The 19,163-nt window shown below is 49.5% G+C and overlaps 1 protein-coding gene across 1 annotated transcript in view; it reads right to left on the bottom strand.

The window, feature by feature from the left end:
- MINDY4B (MINDY family member 4B) overlaps positions 1–18,839 on the bottom strand; it is a 34,961-nt gene extending 16,122 nt beyond the window's left edge. The window contains exons 1-7 of the mRNA XM_062181872.1: positions 18,727–18,839; positions 18,463–18,490; positions 16,677–16,844; positions 8,071–8,190; positions 6,973–7,064; positions 4,074–4,239; positions 3,482–3,547 (exon numbers count right to left, since the gene is read on the bottom strand). Of these exons, the coding sequence (XP_062037856.1) occupies positions 3,482–3,547; positions 4,074–4,239; positions 6,973–7,064; positions 8,071–8,190; positions 16,677–16,844; positions 18,463–18,490; positions 18,727–18,839 (753 nt within the window). The remainder of the gene's footprint in view (positions 1–3,481; positions 3,548–4,073; positions 4,240–6,972; positions 7,065–8,070; positions 8,191–16,676; positions 16,845–18,462; positions 18,491–18,726) is intronic.
- Between the last annotated feature and the right edge of the window lie 324 nt (positions 18,840–19,163).

The following is a 19,163-nucleotide window of genomic DNA, read 5'->3' as shown; positions in this document are numbered from 1 at the left end:
GGTCTCAGTCCTCTTCTGTCTCAAGCGCATGCCCCTTCCTGCACGCCTGTTTGGGCACTGTCCTGTTGGTCTTCCACTTCCCTGTCGCCCCTGCACGTCCCCCACGTGATTCCATCCAAATCACAGCTAAATGCAGTTTGTCTTTCCTAGCCCGGGCCCTCCGTGCTGCCCTTCCTCTCCTCACTCTGTGTGTCACTCCACAGTGGTCCCCATCCAACTCAGGGGAAGCAGAGTGGCTGGAAAGATAAGCCGTGGAACTACTACAGACCCAGTCAAAGCCAGTTCTACCTTCTATTTATCAGCTTCTTTGAGTTTCTCCCAGGCAGGAGAACTAATTCCAGTGCCATAGGAATCAGACAGGAGCTCAAACGAGTGCCCTAAGCAAATGGGAGAGAAATGGGCAGAGTGGGGCCTGTGACAAACTGCAAAGCTGCAGTAACTTCATTTCCTGTTGCCTCCATAACGTAGTACCCCAAGCTTGGAGGCTTACAGCAACACACATTCGTTGTTGGTCTCATTCCAGGAGTTAGATGTCCAACACGGGTCTCTGTGGTTGCCACCAAGTCTTCATTCCCTCAGAAGCCCTAGGACATTCTAGAATGTTCCTGCCTTCTAGAAGCTGACTACATTCCTTGGTTCCTGGTCCCATATCACATGACCTCTCCTCCCTACTTCTCTCACCCCATACTTTTCTTTTACTCCTCTGTCTCTCTTCCTCACCAAGTCACTCAAGATTAACTGAGCCCAGGATTATCTCCCCACCTCAATATCTTCAGCAATCACACCTGCAAAGTCCCTCCCACCAGTTCGCTCACATATTTGCAGCCTTCCTAGCTTAAGTTGTAGACCTCCTCCAGTGTGTTGCAACTTGTCTAGCCGGAGTAACTGCCTCCTCTCTCACCCTCTCGAGAACATGCAAGAATACAGTTTTCCGGTGGCCAGATCTGTATTTTTGAGAAAAACCAAACATCGAGCATTTTTTTGGGGAGGGCGGGAGTTGGTGGTGGAATCTCTGATTGCTTTTGATGTTTATGGATTCATGCCTACAAAGGAAAAAAACCAACCAAACGAACAGCGACACTATGTGGGCTAACCCTGCACATCGCGTGTGACAGTTGTGTGTATTTCCTAGAGCTGCCGGAAGAAGTCACCCGAATCCATTCCCTCGCAGCTCTGGAGCAAGTGTGCCGTGCAGGGAGCCGTGCAGGGCCCACTCTCTGGGAAGGCCCTAAGGCACCAGCTTTCCTTGCACCTTCCTAGCTGCTGGTGGTTGCCGGCAATCCTTGGCTTCTCGATATCCCATTTAATGTCTCCTTGGTTATCACGTGGTGGTCTCTCCTGTGTCTGAGTCTGTATCCAAATGTTCCCTCTTACCAGTTACTGGAATAGCCACCCCTCCCAACCCAGTCCATTATGACCTCATCTTTTTAAGGATTTATTTGAGGGGCTGGCATGGTAGGCCAAGCCTCTGCCTGTGGTGCCAGCATCCTGTACAGGTGCCAGTTCAAGTCCCGGCTGCTCCACTTCCAATCCAACTCTCTGCTTGTGGCCTGGGAAAGCAGTGGAGGATGGTCGAAGTGCTTGGGCCCCTGCACCCACATGGGAGACCTAGAGGAAGCTCCTTCAAATTGGCTCAGCTCTGGCCATTGCTGTCATTTGGGGAGTGAACCAGCAGATGGAAGATATTTTCCTCTGTCTTTCTCTCTCTCTGTAACTCTACCTTTCAAATAAATAAATACATAAATAAAGAAATCTTAAGAAGATTTATTTGGGGCTGGCACTAGGGCACAGTAGGTTAATCCTCCACCTGTGGCACCAGCATCCCATATGGGTACTGGTTCTAGTCCCAGCTGTTCCTCTTCTGATCCAGCTCTCTGCTATGGCCTGGAAAAGCAGTAGAAGATGGCCCAAGTGCTTGGGCCCCTGCACCCATGTGGGAGACCTGGAAGAAGCTCCTGGCTCCTGGCTTCGGATTGATGCAGCTCAGGCTGTTGCAGCCATCTGGGGAGTGAACCAGCAGATGGAAGACCCCTCTCTCTGCCTCTGCCTCTCACTGTAACTGTATATCTCAAATAAAATATTTAAAAAAAAAAAGATTTATTTGAAAGAGTGGCAGAGAGGTGAATGGTGTCACAGGATGGTAGGTGGCCACTGTTGGTCTGGAATATAGAGGGGGCCTTGGGCCAAGCACCACGGGCAGGGCCTGTAGAGGACACGAGGGACAGGCAGCCAAGTCTCTGCTAGAGGTCTGGCAGGGACACGCACCACTGATGTCTCGATTTGCATCCGTAAGACCTACTTTGGGCTCCTGCCCCCCAGCGCTGCAAGATAATGAATTTGATTGTCTAGGTGAGTAGGTTATTAGATTCAATGTCACTTGTTACCACAGCTGTGCAAAACTAAGAAAACCTGTTTGATAGATTTTAAATAATAAATGTCAAAGCTAGAAGCCTGGTTAGGGACCCTGCTGTGGGCAGGAGATGTTTGATTGGGCTCCATCCAGGAGAGGACTAGCCCACCAGGTCCTCCATGATACTCTAACATCAGCTGATGAGCAGCCTTACTTCGCCCTTACCATGTGACCCAGGAGACACACAGGCTCTGGAGGTGGCATATGGACACCTGTTGGGGACTATTCTTCTACTTGTCACACAGGCTAACAATACCTTGTGAGAAGGCAGAGAGGTAGGTCCTGGGGAACTGATGTGACCCAGATAGTATAGATGGTGTGTGGCTAAAAGCTCACACCCAAGTGCTCCACCCCAGGGCCTTAAAGAAGTGGAGTGGTGAGTTTCTTCCAACCCATGTCCCTGCTGTCTGTGCTGCAGCTGTGTGGTTTCAGGGTTATCCCACTGACTGTCCTCTGCTTTCACCTCCTAGGTTTCTGATTTTTCCAAAAAACCCACTTGCATTCCATTCCATGCTGCAGAATCTCCAAAAAGAACGTTCAGTTTTGCACTGTTACTGGCCCTGCTTTGCCTGGGCCTCACCCTGGGGTGGAGAAGGATCTCCGTCCTGGAAAGCCCTGTGTGGAAGGTGCTCACCGCAGAGGTGGCGTGGGGACACCCTTCTCCGGCCAGAAGTCATTGCCTGGGGGTCAATGGGAATGGCCATTTTGGCAGCTTGGAGGAAGGCCTTCCTTTTCTACCATTTTTGTTTCTTATCCTTTCCGTGAGGCCAGATCACGTTAACATTTCCTCTTTCCATAAAGGAAACCCTGGCATAAGCCCTCTGAAGTATTATTCCCCGAGTTTGATCAGTCAAGGAGAAAAAGCCATTTGCCAGTGGGCCTCTGTGTGATCCGGCCTCTCAGTAGGTTGTGGGGGAGGAAGAAACGGGCGTCTCTTTCTCTTGTTCCTCCCTTCCTTAGCCATCAGAATGACCTGGCTTTCTTAACAAGCATCATTAGAAACACACTTTACAAAAGAAAGAAGATCCCTGCAAGATGTATTCCCCATAAAGGAATTGTCTCAACCCTTACCCATTGTACATGATCATAGATGAATTTCTCAGTGGCTTCTTTCTCTGAAAATTCAAACAGCTGGAGCTGTAAATCAGGAACAGAAGATGAAAATGAACAGGAAGATGAAAGTTATAGCCAAGACATGTCAACTCACTGTTATTACCTTCAGGGAGTTTTTGGTTTCCAGGCAAAATCGCATTGCTAAAAACTGACATAGCTTCCACAAGGCCATGTAACACAGACATGGTGAAGGGGGTGCCCTCTGGTACCACTTGCACAGCCCTCAGCTTTAAATCAGTCTGGTATCTTGAGCATTAAAACCACAAACAGGTTCCCCCTGTATAGGTAGGATGTAGCTATCTTCAAGATTGTGGATATGCAAATGCAATCTGCTGACTTCACGTGTGGAATATTCTTGGCCATGGTGAGTTCTGGAAGGAGGAATTCCCATCAGGACTGGTTGTGTTGGCTGCCTGGATCACTTGCCTCTTTGGAAGTGTGTGGGCCGCATCAGGCACTCCCCACCCCACCCTGGGTTTCCATAGTAAGTCAAGTGCAAGCTCAGGTTTCACTGGTCCTCTTTCTGGCAGAACACGGAGGATGCGCTCACCCGCTCAGTGAAATCATCCCCCAGGCGGTCAAGAGTGGAGGCAACATAGGTGTCCTCGGTGACAAGACAGACGGTGGCTTTCTGAGCTGCACCTGCAGCCCACAGGATGCCAGCCAGGGCTGCAGCCAGGGCTTGCTTCTGTTTCTGCTTGCTCAGGTCACATAAACTGTAACACGGGAGGCAGGGAGAAGGGAAGACACTGGAAGGAACAGTCACCGAGCCACAGGCTGGAGCCTCCAATTTTATGTTCTCTTCTGCATATAGGGGCACCTTTTGTGTTCCTTCATCAACGCACAAGGTGGGAATGTGTCCCTGGAGGGCCTTGTGACTGCCACCGCCACCAGAACCCTCACTGGGGGAGGGGAGTTCCCTTGGTGATTTCAGCCAACCCTGCCTTGGGCGCTCTCACTCCCACGTGTCCTCTGTCCTGAAGCCCAGCAGATCAATAGCAATGCTGTCACCCAATAAAACAGGCCTTTTCACACCCACACACTCTTTGCATTTTATCTTCTAGATACCCATTTAGTAAACCTTCCCACAGATCACCTCCATGGCTTTTCTCGTGTGTGTGTGTGTGTGCGTGTGCGTGCATGCCTTTAGGATCCACGTGTGGACCTAAATCACACCCTGTGCAGGCTTCCTTGCTGATCTGCAGTTACACTCACCCAGTCCTCACTGCGCTCCAGCCCCCAGTGCTTCACATATTAGCTCATTTAACTGCCGTGACAACCCAGGAAGGCAGATCCTATGATTATCTCCATTTGAGAGTGAAGAAAGTAAGACGCAGGAAGATTAAGAAACTTGCCCGTCTGTAATTCGTCTTGAAAGAGATAGGGCAGTGATGTGAACTTGGGCCATGTGGTGCCCACGTTCCTGCTCTTAACCATCACCCTGCCCTGAGTACCCTCAGCGCCTTCAAACTTCCCCAGGAAATGGGAGCCAGTCTTTACACAGTGGCCTTTACTCTGCTTGTCTTCTAAATGTTTAGCATTGGCACCTGTGCTCTTTATAAAGAAATACATGATGGAGGCTTATTAATGAACTCAGCAATGAGATGTATATATATATATATATATATATATAACATAATTTTTATCCATCTAGCTCTGTGGCAAGGTGGAGGTGGGTAACAAGTAGCCTGACACTCCCAGCACGAGGTAGAATGAGAACAGGATAACGAGCAGTGAGATGAAGGAGCGGGAACATGTGGCTGGATTCAGGAAGGCTCCCTGGAAGGGGCCCATAAGAGCAGAGACTCCTTCACACGCATTTAGCATTTGCCAGAGGCAGCCACGTGCTCGGTGCTTTCCATTTCTACAGCAAATGTGTGTGCTCCACTGGGAGTCACTGGGGTCCGTTTACTCAGGCGGTAGGCATGACCTCCAGCTGCTTTGTGTGTCTCCTGCCTTTCGGCTTCCTCCCAAAGGTTGGAGCCACTTTACCACAAGTGCTGGGAGTTATGCCCGTCTCCCAAAGGATGGCCCGCGGCCAGTGGCTGGCTAGCGGGTGGGAGGTGCGGAGGCCCTGTATCCTTGTGGGATGATGCTGGGCCTCAGGCTGGCATGGCTGGGACCCGCACCCTTCCTGAGCTGCTGCCCCTCCCTGCCCTGCCGCCTCCTCCTCCTCCCAAGGGCTTGTGATATAACATCCACAGAAGGAGCTTCCTCTGTGGGCTCTGCTTCCAGGCAGTGTGGCCACGCATGATCCTGGACTGTGTTATGAACTTAGTTCCTGTATAAGAATAGCTGGGGGGCTGGCGCTGTGGCTCAATAGGCTAATCCACCTAGCGGCGCCGGCACACCGGGTTCTAGTCCCAGTCAGGGCGCCAGATTCTGTCCCGGTTGCCCCTTTTCCAGGCCAGCTCTCTGCTGTGGCCTGGGAGTGCAGTGGAGGACGGCCCAAGTCCTTGGGCCCTGCACCCCATGGGAGACCAGGAGAAGCACCTGGCTCCTGGCTTCGGATCAGCGTGGTGCGCTGGCCGCGGCGGCCATTGGAGGGTGAACCAACAGCAAAGGAAGACCTTTCTCTCTGTCTCTCTCTCTCTCACTGTCCACTCTGCCTGTCAAAAAAAAAAAAAAAAAAAAGTTTGAATAGATTTGAGCCAAAGTCTAAAAATAGGCCACAACCAAACATTGGCCCTTGTCAATCTGGCTATATAAGGAGAATGGATCCTTCACTTGCCAGGCCTTGGTTCCTGCCTGGAATTGTTAGGCCAGGGCTTCCCATCTAGATAAGAATGGCTGAGCCCACCAGAGACCCGGCGTTCAACTCTACCTGACAGGGTGGTCTGCAGCTGAGCATAACGCCTGTCAGCATTACTCCTGCCACTGAATGCTGACAGCGACCCCAGGAGAGCCCTCCGCTGCACCCACATCCAGCCCTCCTGGCAGACACAGCCGTGTCTGGCTCAGGAGGCAGCCTGGGGTTTTCAGCCGAGACTGCTCAGCACAGGAAGGTTCTGGTGAGACGGGTCTCACTGCCATGCTTTGGCTCTGCTTGTCCCCCAGAGGTTCAGGCTGTGGGCAGCTTGGTCCCCAGTGTCGTGGTGTTGAGAGGTGGGAAGTGAACAGGTCCCTGGGGCAGCACGCTCAGAAGGGACTAAGGTGGTCATCCCAGGACCCCGGTTAGTTCCCACGAGAGTGGGTTGGTGTGAAAACAGGACAGCTCCCTCCCTGGCCACTGGGCTCTCTGAGTTGTTGTGGACCCTTGCTGCTGTGATGCCCCCTTCCCTGAGACCCTCAGCACAGCGGAGCCAGGCTGGTGCCACACTAGTAAAACCTCCACCACTGTCAGCCACTTAAGCTTCTCTTTATAAAGTGCCCAGCCTCAAGTGTTTTGGTAGACCAACAAGACAGACTAAGACAGCCCCTCTGCCAAGTCCTCCCCACAGTCCTCTTACCTGTGACAGGGACCCTCCTTTCCCTCTGTGGGAAACAACAGGTGTCTGATGATGGCCGCTTGCACAGCCATCTGGATGCTCCGGGCTCCACCCTGAAACGGGGAGGAGGAGGAGTGAGGCGTGAGGGCTGGAGCTGACTTTCCCTACCATGGTGGGTGTGTGTGGGCCAACGTGACAGCAGGGAATGCTGGGAAATGGAGGCCAGGATCTGTTTCCCTTGGCAGCCCTCCCCCTGCTGGTATACACAAGCCACTCTCCCTGGGGGCTGGGGACTGTCCCTGGCCTAGAACCTGCAGTGACCAGTTCCTTTGTGGAGCCCTACAGGCTGGCATGTGAGGAGAAAGTCCTCCGTGGTCCCACCTGCACGGAGCCCCTGTAGGCTGCAGCCAGACTTGTTAGGGTGGGGGGAGCTGAGGAACTAGTTGACTGGGCCTTGAAATTTAGGAGGGACTGTGATGGTGACATGAAGTCTGGGTATTTCAAACAAGCTGGAAAGAAGTCCCTAGCTCTCCTCCTGCCTTCTCAATCCTCAGGGACTCTCAGGACTTGGAGAGAAGAGGCAGGGAAAACCAGCATTCAGAGGGAGATGGGGTGAAAAGGGGATCTGGGACTTTTTTTTAAAGATTTACTTATTTGAAAGGCAGATTGGCAGAGAGCCAGATCTTCCATCCTCTGATTCACTCCCCAAATGGCCACAATGGCCAGAGCTGAGCCAGGCTGAAGCCAGGAGCCAGGAACTCCATCCTGATCTCCTGTGTGAGTTGAAGGGGCCTTAGTACTTGGGCCACCTTCTGCTATCTTCCCAGGCACAGTAGCAGGGAGCTGGATGCTAAGCCGAGTAGCCAGAATTTGAGCCAGCGCTCTGATATGGCTTGCTGGTGTTGCAGTTAGAGACTTAACCCATTGAGCCACAGTGCCGGCCCCTGGGACTTTGTTACCATCCAGATAGCATTATGTTGTCAAAACAGTGTTGTCATTTAAAGTTAGATCTGAAAGCATAAATGTGTAGGAAAATATACATTGCTATAGATGTAGTCAGGGTGCAAACTCGGGTAAAGAACATGGGTTATGATTTTTAAATTACAAAGTGGCTGTTACCTTTCCCACTTCCAAAGCAAACGCCAGGTTGGAAAAAGGATCCCGGAAGTTGAAGCGGGCCTTTCTCCAGTCCCCGCTGAACACATGGGCCGTATTGCCGAAGAGGCTCTGCTGCAGCTTCTGAAAGAGGGGAAACCAAAGAATGCTTCTTGGTCATCGTCAGAGTGGAAGCCAGGAGGGGCTCTCGTCCCCTTCCACATTCTAGCTTACTTATGCCTCGAGTCTCCAGTTTTTATAAAAAAGATTTTCATTCTTTTATTTATTTGAAAGGTAGAGAGAGAAAGAGATCTTTCATCCATTGGTTCACTCCCCAAATAGTTGTGATAGATAGGACTAGACCAGGCCAAAGTCAGGAGCCAGGAACTCCATCTGGTTTCCCACTTGGGTGCAGGGGTCCAAGCACTTGCGTCATCTTCCGCTGCTTTCCCAGGCGCATTAGCAGGGAGCTGGATCGGAAGTGGAGCAGCAGGGACTTTGAGCCAGGGTGCACATGGGATGCTGCAGGTGGCAGCTGAACTGGCTGTGCCAGAACAGTGCCTCTCCTCCCCCCAATTTTAAATATAGAAAATCCTGGGCAAAAGATTCACGGCAGGTTTCCTTCAGATAGTTTGTCTGGAAGGCTGAATGTGTTAAGCTCACACCTGATTTTTGCCCCTAGTTTTCCACCTTCCATGGCCAGCCGTCTGTCTGGGAGTCTGCCATGGACTGCTGTCCTGGTGCTTCTGTCTCTAGGGCTCTGTAAGCCCTGCCTCTCACAGCTTTTGAGTATTCTTCCTCGCTCCAGAAAAAAAAGGCACAGACAGGATGCTGTGTTTCCAGCCCAGGTGTTGTAGGGATTTAAAGCGATATTAAAGAAGATTCTTATCCCAGGACCTTGGTAGTTAGTTTGGATGCTCCACAGCACATTGAGACTGCAGAGGCTTTTACAGTTTCCCAGGAAAATGGGAACACGTCTCTATAAAGCAAACACATTAAAAATGGAATCCATGCATGATAAAGGACTCAGTCATCACTCAGGACGTGCCAGGCCCTGTGTGAGACAGGAGATGTGAAAAAGGCAGCTACCCCACAGCTGTGTACAAGACACACTGTGAGAAGTTTCACAAGACCAGGACAAAGTCCCGTGAGAACACAGAGGCAGGAGAGGGAACTTCTGATTTAAGTACGCAGGACCGCTTCCTGGAAGAGGCGGCGTTTGAACCAGCCTGGTAAATGGCAGCTACTAGTTACTGAGCTTTCCTGAACGCCAGGCGTGGGGCTAAGCACTTGGTCTTCATTCCATTAAGTTAATTCTAAGCAGTAGTTCTTCTATTATCCAGATAAGGCAACTACAGCACAGAGAGGTTAAGGTGTTTGCCTTATGTCACACAGCTAGTAGAAACGGCTGCCATTTGCATGTATTCACTTGAAGTGTCCCCCACTATGGTTCTGTATGTGCCATCGTTAGGATTTCCCTCATGTTTGTGTGCCAACCATTGTTGAGCTGATATTTTTCATTAACTCGGGCAACTTCGTACAACTGAGCGGACGTTAATTTTAAATTGCTTTCTTAGAGGCAATCACTTGCCATAGATGATAATACAGAATGCATCCGTAATGGGGATAGAGCATTGCACGGGTGGCAGCCATAAACTTTTGCTGTGCAGGGTCTGACTGAGCCCCAGATGCTTCATGATGGAAAGAGGGGGCAGTGAGTGTTAGGGCGGGGCGGACAGGTGCCGGCCTTCAGTGAGTCTGTCTGGTGCACAGCGGGATAGCTTCTCACCGAGTGACGCGCTGACACGCGAGGGGTCACATCATGCCGTGCCCTACACGCGCTATGTTCCAGCAGGGGCACAGCGCTCATCCTGGGACAGGCCACCACAGCTCCAGCAGTGACAGTGGTGAGACCAAAGATCTGCAGACTCACATGGCAGTGCGCGTGGTGACCTGTGGTCGGGGGGAAATATTCACTGTGACTGGAACTGTGCGTGTGCTGAATGTGTGTGCTTGGGGTCCAAAGGGCATGAAGTCGTGTGGAAACTCAGACCAGAGAGGACCTTGACCTTGACCCTGGAGGGCTTTGGATATCATATGCAGGCATTTGGAGCCAGTTGGAGACTGTGAACCAATGGAGCATGGAGCTCTGTTGGCAAGAGCTGTGGTGCCTTTGCCCTGCAGTGCATAGAACAGGCCCTGATGATTTCTTTAAAAAGGAAGAGGCAGGAGAAGCATGCATCTAGAATGTTCTTCCCCGTGTCAGCTCAGGGTTTCAAGGTTAGAGTTAATTTCCTGGTCATCTCTGCTCCTGCCTTAAAAGAAAAGGTTGTCTTTACAGAGAAATAGTGGCAGGTGCATTTCAGCATGAACAAGGGCCCAGTAATGCACTTGAAGAGAGACTATCTGTGCCGGGTCTCAGGACAGCTGCTCTTGAGAAACAGACTCGGCGAGTGCTCAGCCCAGAGCATCTCCAGGAGAGGCCCTGCAAATGAAAGGGGAGTTTTGTCCCCCTGACGTCAAGGCGGCCCAGCGTGAAGGAAAGACTGACGCCTCCTGATGCAGGGGCTGAAAGTCCCTGCCCTGCTCCTGACTCGCCACGTGGACTCGCTTATCCAGAAAAGGGCATCACCCTGCCTGCTCCTCACCCTGGCTACTACTGGGCTTTGGGGACCATACGTGCTGAAACGTATAGTGCGAACGCAGCCGGTCAACCAGGGGACATCCCGTGCTGTGTGGCAGAAGTCCTAACACGGATGGAAAGAGGCCAGAGACTGGCAGGAAGATGGGAGGAAAAGTCACACACAAATGTGAACAACTGAGACGGTCAAGACGAAGAATGCTTAGAGTTCAAGTTCAGCGAAAAAAATTCTGCCTGCCAAACCGAACCCCTGTTTCCACTGCCAGGCACCTCCTCAGAATGAAAGAGCTTCACCCTCCAGCTGTGCCCCTGGAGAGGCCTGGGAACGGAAGCACCCATGGGCCAGGGTGACAAACCAAGATGACTCATCTTACCTGTATAGCATTTACTTTCACATCAAATACAGTTCTTACCAAGGGCAAGCGGACACATCTTTTAGTGATATGCATATGTTGTTGAGCTGCCTGGTAACTGGACATAGAAGGCTGATGGTCCCAGTGAATGGCAGAAAAGATTATTTTATACAATTGAGTATGGCTTAGTTTTTCTCTTTTCACAATGATGTTCTTCACTATTTGTAACAAATTCCTCTTTCCTGGCATTGGGTTCCATTTGATTATTCTAGTGACAATGACCATCATTCATCCTCAGACATTCACAGTTCACACTCATGCACAGGTCACACACCCACAGTTCACACTCATACACGGGTCACAAACACAATTCACACTCATACATAGGTCACACATAGTTCACACTCAAGTCACAATACACAGTTCACACTCATACATGAGTCACTCACAGTTCACACTCAAACACAGGTCACACACCCACAGTGCACACTCACAGGTTATATGTACACAGTTCACACTCATAGGTCACACATACAGTGCACACTCAGGTTAAATATACACAGTTCACACTCATACACAGTCACACACCCACAGTGCACACTCACAGGTTATATGTACACAGTTCACACTCATAGGTCACACACCCACTGTTCACACTCATGCACATGTTACATATGTATAGTTTAGACTCATATGGGTCTCGCACACAGTTCACAGTTGTACACAGTTTACCCTTGTACACAGGTCACACACACACACACACACACTCAAAGATAGAGACCCTGGGTCATTCTTATTAAACCGGTTTACTTTTCTTACCCCAATTGCCTTGGCCTTTCCCCTGGAGAGAGAATTTCCCTGTGACCACCTGTCCCCATCCAACCTTCTCCCTCCCATATACCCTAACATGAGACAGAATAATTGTCTTTGGAGTTTCTTTACTAAATTTCTCTTGCCTCATGAATCCTGGACCATCATGGGATTGGAGCTTCTAGCATCAGTGATTCCTAAGAAGACCTAACAGAGTGACAGACTGTTAGCTCTCCCGTATTCACAACTGATTCCTTGGCATCTGGCGTAGTACCTGGTACGTACGAGGCTCCCAGGGAGTATTTGTGCAGTAGAAGAAAAATTAATTCAGCCCTTCTACCTTATAGTTAAAGGACGCACGGCCCCAAGCACTTACATGGCGCAACCAAGGTCACATATGTAGTAGAGTTCAAGTTCCTGCAGTGCCAGGACCCAAATGCAAGCCTTTCAACTTGTGCCAGCCAGGGTCTCAACAGGAAACAGATGGCACCCTCAAGTCTGGATAATTAGTTTGAGGAATGTTTAATTCAGGATCTGTTTACAAAGATGTAGGCTAATGCAGTAACCTAGGGGTAGCAACAGTGGGCAATCATGTGATCATGTGACCCCTAGACCTGAAGCGGCCAGAAGAAGGAATGGTAAACTTGAACTGGGAAGGAAAGAGGCCTGGAGTGAGGACCGCTTTGCAAGGAGGGGGCTCAGCCTGCCGTGAGTGACCTCACGTTCTTCCCTGGCTACCCCCGGTCTCCTGTCAGGGCTCCCTGTTGGCTGAAGTCAACCAGCAGCCTGCTGATGGAGGCCCTGCACGCCAATGCCCTGGCCCAGAGCAGGCCAGAGCAGAGAGAGTGCGTCAGGAAGGGCACGTGGCTGGAACCCATTCTCCCAACCCGAGATGCCGCTAGCTGTCTGCAGGCAGGGAATTCATTGATTAATCCACACTACTGAGGCCTGGCTATGGGCTAGACCTTGGACAGGAGGCACCAGGCTGTGCCTCCCACTCTCCCAAAGCCTCCCTTGCTCGTTATTCCACTATTAGGGTTTCATTCCTTTGAATCTCTCAGAATTACGTTTTCATGATGATACTGCTGGGTGGTATAGCAGCTCCACCAGGGGTTGTTTTAGTGGCTGCTGGTAAAGGAAGCTACAGGCATGTGTTTCAGGCTGGGTCCTGGAGCAGAGCCTGGGAGTGGGGGATGTAGATGGCCACTGGAGGGGCTGGAGAAAGAGCCCCCGAGGTAATGCCTGCCTTCTCCACCATCTCGCCTGGGCCAGCTTCAGCCAGAGGGCATGCTGCCACACACACTGCAACATGGCAGGTTGGGGGACAGAAAACAGACATAGCAGTGGAAAGAGGACAAGAGGCAATGAGAGACGGGAGAAGTAAGGCCAGAGAAGCCACACAGGTGCTTTGCCCAGCCCGTACTTTCTGAGCAGATTCCCACAAAGAGCCAGCGTGTGCCTATGGCAGGGGACACCACGCGTCGGGATGCTCTGAGAGGAGGAAAAGAGCGGCAGATTGGGGCCGGCACTGTGGCGTAACCGGTAATGCTGCCACCTGTGGTGCCAGCAGCTCATACGGGTGCTGGTTCGAGTCCCAGCGGCTCCACTTCCTATCCAGCTCTCTGCTATGGCCTGGGAAAGCAGTGGAAGATGGCCCAAGTCCTTGGGTCCCTGCACCTGCATGGGAGACCCGGAGGAGGCTCCTGGCTTTGGATCAGTGCAGCACCAGCTATTGCGGCCATCTGGGGAGTGAACCAGTGGATGGAGGATCTCTTTCTCTCCCCGCCCCACACCCTTCTCTCCCTCTCTCTGCTTCTGTAACTCTGCCTTTCAAATAATTCTTAAAGAGTGGAGGAACCACAACAAAAGGCATTGTCGAGGGAGGCTCAGGACTTGCTGGCCCTCATCATTTGCCAGGAGGCTGCACAGCTGAATCATAGGTTGGAACTGGTCAAGCCTCCAAACCGCCTCCCCGGAACAAATGGATTCAGAATCGCAAGTCTCGTCGTTTCGAAATCCCAGGGTGTGTTTAATTAATGCTACTGCTATTTAAAGGACACACGATCACCTGGCCCACATAATGGGAATAAATCCAACTTCATTTCTTTTTGAAGAAAAATCAATTATCTCCACTTGTGGGACTTCCTTAACACTCCATCGCCTCTGCTTCGGGCTGCAGTGGCCTGAGTCTTTGGTCTCTCGTCCTTTTCCAAGGGGACAACATCACCTTTGAGAAGTCACTGGGGAGCCCTCCAGTTGCATCACGCTGGTGTTTGTAGATAAATGGGGACATCCACACCCAGACACTCCTGCCTCCCCCAGAAGCTGGAGGACTTTGAAAATGTCTGGGAATATTTTTCAGTTTATAAAATTTGTGTATTTAAGCAAAATAGCACATTCACATGGCTCAAAATTGAGTGAGTGCCAGAGGCAGACCCCCGCACGCACACCCCACTGGTGCATCATATGAAGCTTTCTGGAATTGGTTCTCTAGTTGGAGGTAAACACCAATACAGAATTACAGTTTTCTCTTCTTCACATACAAGTTAGCTGATTTTCAGGTATATGTATATTTTAATCATTAAAAAAATTTCATTAGGTACTGGCGTGGGGAGCAAGCGAGAGAGAGCGAGAGTGCCTGCTTCCCTCTGCTAGTTCATTCCCCAGTGCCTGCAATGGCTAAGGCTGGGCTAGGGCCACGGCCAAGAGCTGGGAACTCCATCTAGGTTTCCCACGTGGGTGAAGGGGATCCAGATACTTGAGCCATCACCTTTGCCTCCCAGTGTCTTCATTAGCAAGAAGCTGGAGTCAGGAGGCAGAGCCAGGTCTGAAACCCAAGTGAGACCAGAGGGTCTTAACTGGCTTCTTAGCCTCAGGTCCCAGCCCTGGCCCAGAGACGTGTAACCTGTAAAGTGATACTCTCTGCGGACATTCATTACAGATGAACATGTCTGTACTTCAATACATTTTTATGAAAGATCTTCCATGAGAAACATTATGCTGACAAGTAAACTGCTGATACAGGTTGAGTATCCCCTGTGTAAAATGCTCAGCACCTAAGGTTTTTCAGATTTGGGATTTTTTTCAGACTTTGCAACACTTGGATTTGCCTTTGAGATTATCTTGGGAATGAGATTTGAGTCTAAATACAAGACTGATTTTACTACAAGGGTATTTACAAAAGTTCATTGAAAAATGGTGTTAGAAAACAAAGTCATTGCAGTACAAAAATTCTGAGATGCGTGAATAGTGGTTTTTCATTGCAGACATTTTCCATGATCGTTGGGAAGTGACATGAAGTCAGGTATAGACTTTTCTCCTGTGGCATGCCATCAGCACTTGGAAAATTTTGGATTTTGGAGTTCAAGTCTTTGGATTAGAGACGCTCAACTTGCAGCCACTCGCACTTGGGGCTTGGACAAGATTGCAGACAGCTAACTTGTGTCTTCCGTGCCTTGTTAAGCGTTCTAAGACCTTCCCTCTGGTGCGGGCCTGTGAGCTCTCTGCTGACCTGTCTGTCTCCCCGTGACATCAAGAGGGAAGGAAGATGGATGGAGGTGGATAGGTTTTTACAACAAGAAAGAGCAAGCGACGTCTCCCAGTCCATCTGTACTGCAAACATACAGAGGAGGGAGTTGCTAAAGTGGGATGTGGGGGCCTCGCTTCCTCACATCTGCTTGTGTGTGCAGTCTGAGGGCTCCAGGAAGGGTTGTAGCAGCCAGGGTCACCCAGTCTTTGTGCTCAAAAGGCAGAGGGAGGCTTGTTGGCTTCCCCAGGAGGAGTTTTAGTCCTGGCACCTTGTGTACCGTGTGCAAGCTGTGCAACTGTCCTGGGTGCAGGACAGATGTCACTGGGTCTTTGCTCAAATGTCTGAGCTGGTGCAGGATTGTTTCTGAGAACCTGCCCGGGGGAGAGGGCGTGTCTTCAGGAAGGTAGCACCTCTTCCGCATCTTGTTTTAGGGCCGGAGTAGAGGGCTCAGCCTGAGGTTCTAGAATGCAGTGTGCAGCCTGGGGGGGGGGGGGGGGGGGAAGGGGTGCTTGTGGAAATTACCTGGGGAAGCCCTGGGTTTCATTCTGAGTTAAAGGACCGCGTTGCAGGGCAATTTAATCAGTGGGGTCTCTCACCCTAGCTGCTACGATAGCCTCCCTTTGCCCTCTTCCTCATCTTATGCAGCCACACGGTTTTGACCTTGGCCATGGGCCCTTTGGAAGTTTGCCACAGCCTTGCTTCTGGCTCTGGCCTCTGTGACCCAATGATGTGTCCGGTTTTGTTTCCCAGCTGTCTCCGCCTCAGCCCTGGCCCCTGGCTCCGTCCGGTGTGAATCTTGAATTTCGCAGGTAGTTGCTGGGACCAGCAGCTCCCAGGTCCTCCTGGAGTCTCCCATCTCAGGTTCTTTTTTCAAACCTGCATGTTTCCTTCCTGGGATCAGCTCCTTACCCCAGGATCAGGCCTGGCGGGCCCCCCTCCTCTCTCGCTGCTGCTCACACAGCAGCCATGGTCCTTACTTCCCTGTCTACATGGTCTGCCACTCAGACGCTCTGTCGTGTCCTGGCCTAGACAGCGAATTATTCAAAGGGAACTCCCGCAAGCTGCACCATGAGACTGAAGAGGCGAGTTCAGAGCGCCTCTCAGAGTTAGTGCTATCTCCAGTGTCCTTGAACAATGCCATAAATAATTCATTGTAATTATATACTCTCTTCACCAATGGCAACCGGCTGTGGTCACATCTACAGCAATACTCTCACCTAACCCAGATTCTATGCCCAACCATGATGCCTGAGCGGATCATGTTCCGTTTCATGTCTAATTGACAAGCTCTACTTACCGTGGCCATCGCGAGGGAGACAGGTGGGCCGCTCCATTTTGGAGAGGTGACAGAGGGCTTGGGAACAGAACGAAGGCTCCTGGATGGCCAACATGCTTGTCTTTTGGGCTGCAGTGGTCCTGAGCCGTTTTCAGCTCCATCCGCAGATACACGGTCACCTTCATGCTGCTGCATAAAATGCCAGCACCCCCGGAAAACAAAACAGACAGAGCCGGGGATGAGCTTGTTTGCAAATTTCTCTGTCCCTCTCTCTGAGATAGATACCAGTGTTCAGAGGATGTTGTCTCACTTTTGAAGATGTCTGAAAATCATGAAAAATAGCAATAAAAGAAGCAGGAAAAAAAAAAAACCATGTTAGTGTCAGAGGGGTTTCTTGCAAGTTTTCCACGCCTTAAAGAGGTGACATGTAACCATGGAAACGTAATTAACGCTATCAAGACCTTGAGTTGAAATTATGTGTAGAGAAGAATGTAAATGTCACTGTCTCTTGTTTTGAGAAGATAACATTTTATAAACATTGAACGAGTCTTTCTGGTCTATGCAAGGTATGTCTCTGTGGCGTTAGGCAGTCAGTCAATGAATCAGGTTACTTCCTTTTAATTCTGGATTTCCATTCCACAGTAAGTGAATAGAATAATAGTCTTCCTTTAAAAAAAATCCCCTTTTTTACTTTTCTTTGCTGATTCTTACGGAATTTCAGTGCAAGTTAGCATCAACCCATCTTCCTATTTACTTACCTTCTACCCTAATGTCATAAAATAGGCCTGCCCTATAGGCAGCTGAAACATGAGGAAAACTGCCTTCTTGCTTTCTCTGTGTTCCTGCAGGCAAAGATGCTCTCTTATCTCAGAAACACAGCGCTCAAGTCACAGCCGACTGATGGGATAAGATGCATTTCGTAAATCAAATGGGGAATCTTCGCATTTGTGCCAATGCCTTTCCCCACCTTGTGTAAAGCGTAACTTGACATTTATTTATTTTTCCTCCCAAAGATTGTTTTATCTTTTGACTGTTCTATTGCCCCAAATGGTAGCTATCTCCATTTAATACTGTCAGGACTCAAATGGGAGCATTTATCTTTCTGATTCTAATTTAGACTATGATTAGGAGAATTTTTGCACAAATAAGGTTTTTGATAACAGGTTACTTGGAGCAAGAGGCTTTAGCATTGAAGTTAAAATATTAGTCAATTGCTTGATCATTTAGACCATGACAATTGCATTAATATTTTGTACAGTCTTTGCTCAGTGATTGAAATAATACCCAGAATGCAACATCCATTACCTTGTAACCTTTACAAGTTACATGAGGTACAAATATATTTCAATATTGTGTAACAGCTTAAAAATCCCCTTTTAAAGACCCGAATTCAGTCATCTTTCCTTTATTTGAAAATGGGTGACAGGAAGCACTAATTTGGAAGCTGTATGGAGATGATAACTATTTTCAAAATGACTTTTCTTCAAGGACACTGAAGCACTTGGTTGTCAGAATCCAGTGTTATTTTATAAGCATAGGGACTCTAGATTCTATTACTCCTTTCTAAAAGAATAACCATATGGTACCCTTAATGACAAAAAGTAGCTCTTAAAAGTAGGAAGAGAAATTTATGGAAAAAGAAAGAACAAGAAAAAACTCAACAGGCTTCCTAGTTTCATGTTTTCACATAAAATGCCATTGTCTGAGTGACATTATGTGTATAGAATACATTTGGATTATACTGTTAATGGGATTGTTTGAAGAAGCAACTAGAGGAAAACACCTTGCCTTTGAGAAAAGTAATTACCTGAGAAGTTGTGTTATTGGTTCCCAACCTATAAATGAAAGAGAAAACATCAAGTAAATGCCTCGCTCTATTCAAACCTCACATCCACAAACCTCCCCATGTTGCAGCCTGGCTGGGGAAGTGCTGGCTGCAGGTACTGACACCTGACGCATGTTAACCGCGGATCTCTAACGGAAACGGCTCATCTGGCAAGCATAAAAGTTGACTTCTTAAACACCTCTACAGCCCTCTGTTTCTGGAGCAACAAGAACATGAGAAACTTACCTGTGATAACTAAAGATGCCTCTCCATTTGTCCAGAAACAAAATTTTCCTGGTTATTTCCTCTAAATCCAGCTCTGGGGAGCTTGGCTCCTGGCCGGAGACCTCCCTGTTCATTTGGAGAATGTGAGAAATTGGAAGAAGGAGATTGTTAGGATGGGAGAGAGAAGCCTGGTTGTGGAGAGGCAAGAAGGCTGGCACGGATGGCCGGGAGAGCTGGGGCACTGTCACTTAGGACCGGCAAGGAGCCCACACCATACAGGGCAATTATAAGGCCCTGCTATCAGCTCATGATTAAACTTTCATTAGAAGTGAAACCCTTTGTGTGTTTCTGTTCACCATAGAGGTGCCATGAATGTTTAATCCACAACACAGACTTAAAAACAAAGGGATTCCAATTACTTATCTGCACCTAAGCGACCGAGACTATTTAGTCGATGG

Source organism: Lepus europaeus, chromosome 2 (assembly GCF_033115175.1).
Source record: "Lepus europaeus isolate LE1 chromosome 2, mLepTim1.pri, whole genome shotgun sequence".
NCBI lineage: Eukaryota > Metazoa > Chordata > Mammalia > Lagomorpha > Leporidae > Lepus > Lepus europaeus.
This window is presented reverse-complemented; position numbering and strand designations above follow the sequence as displayed.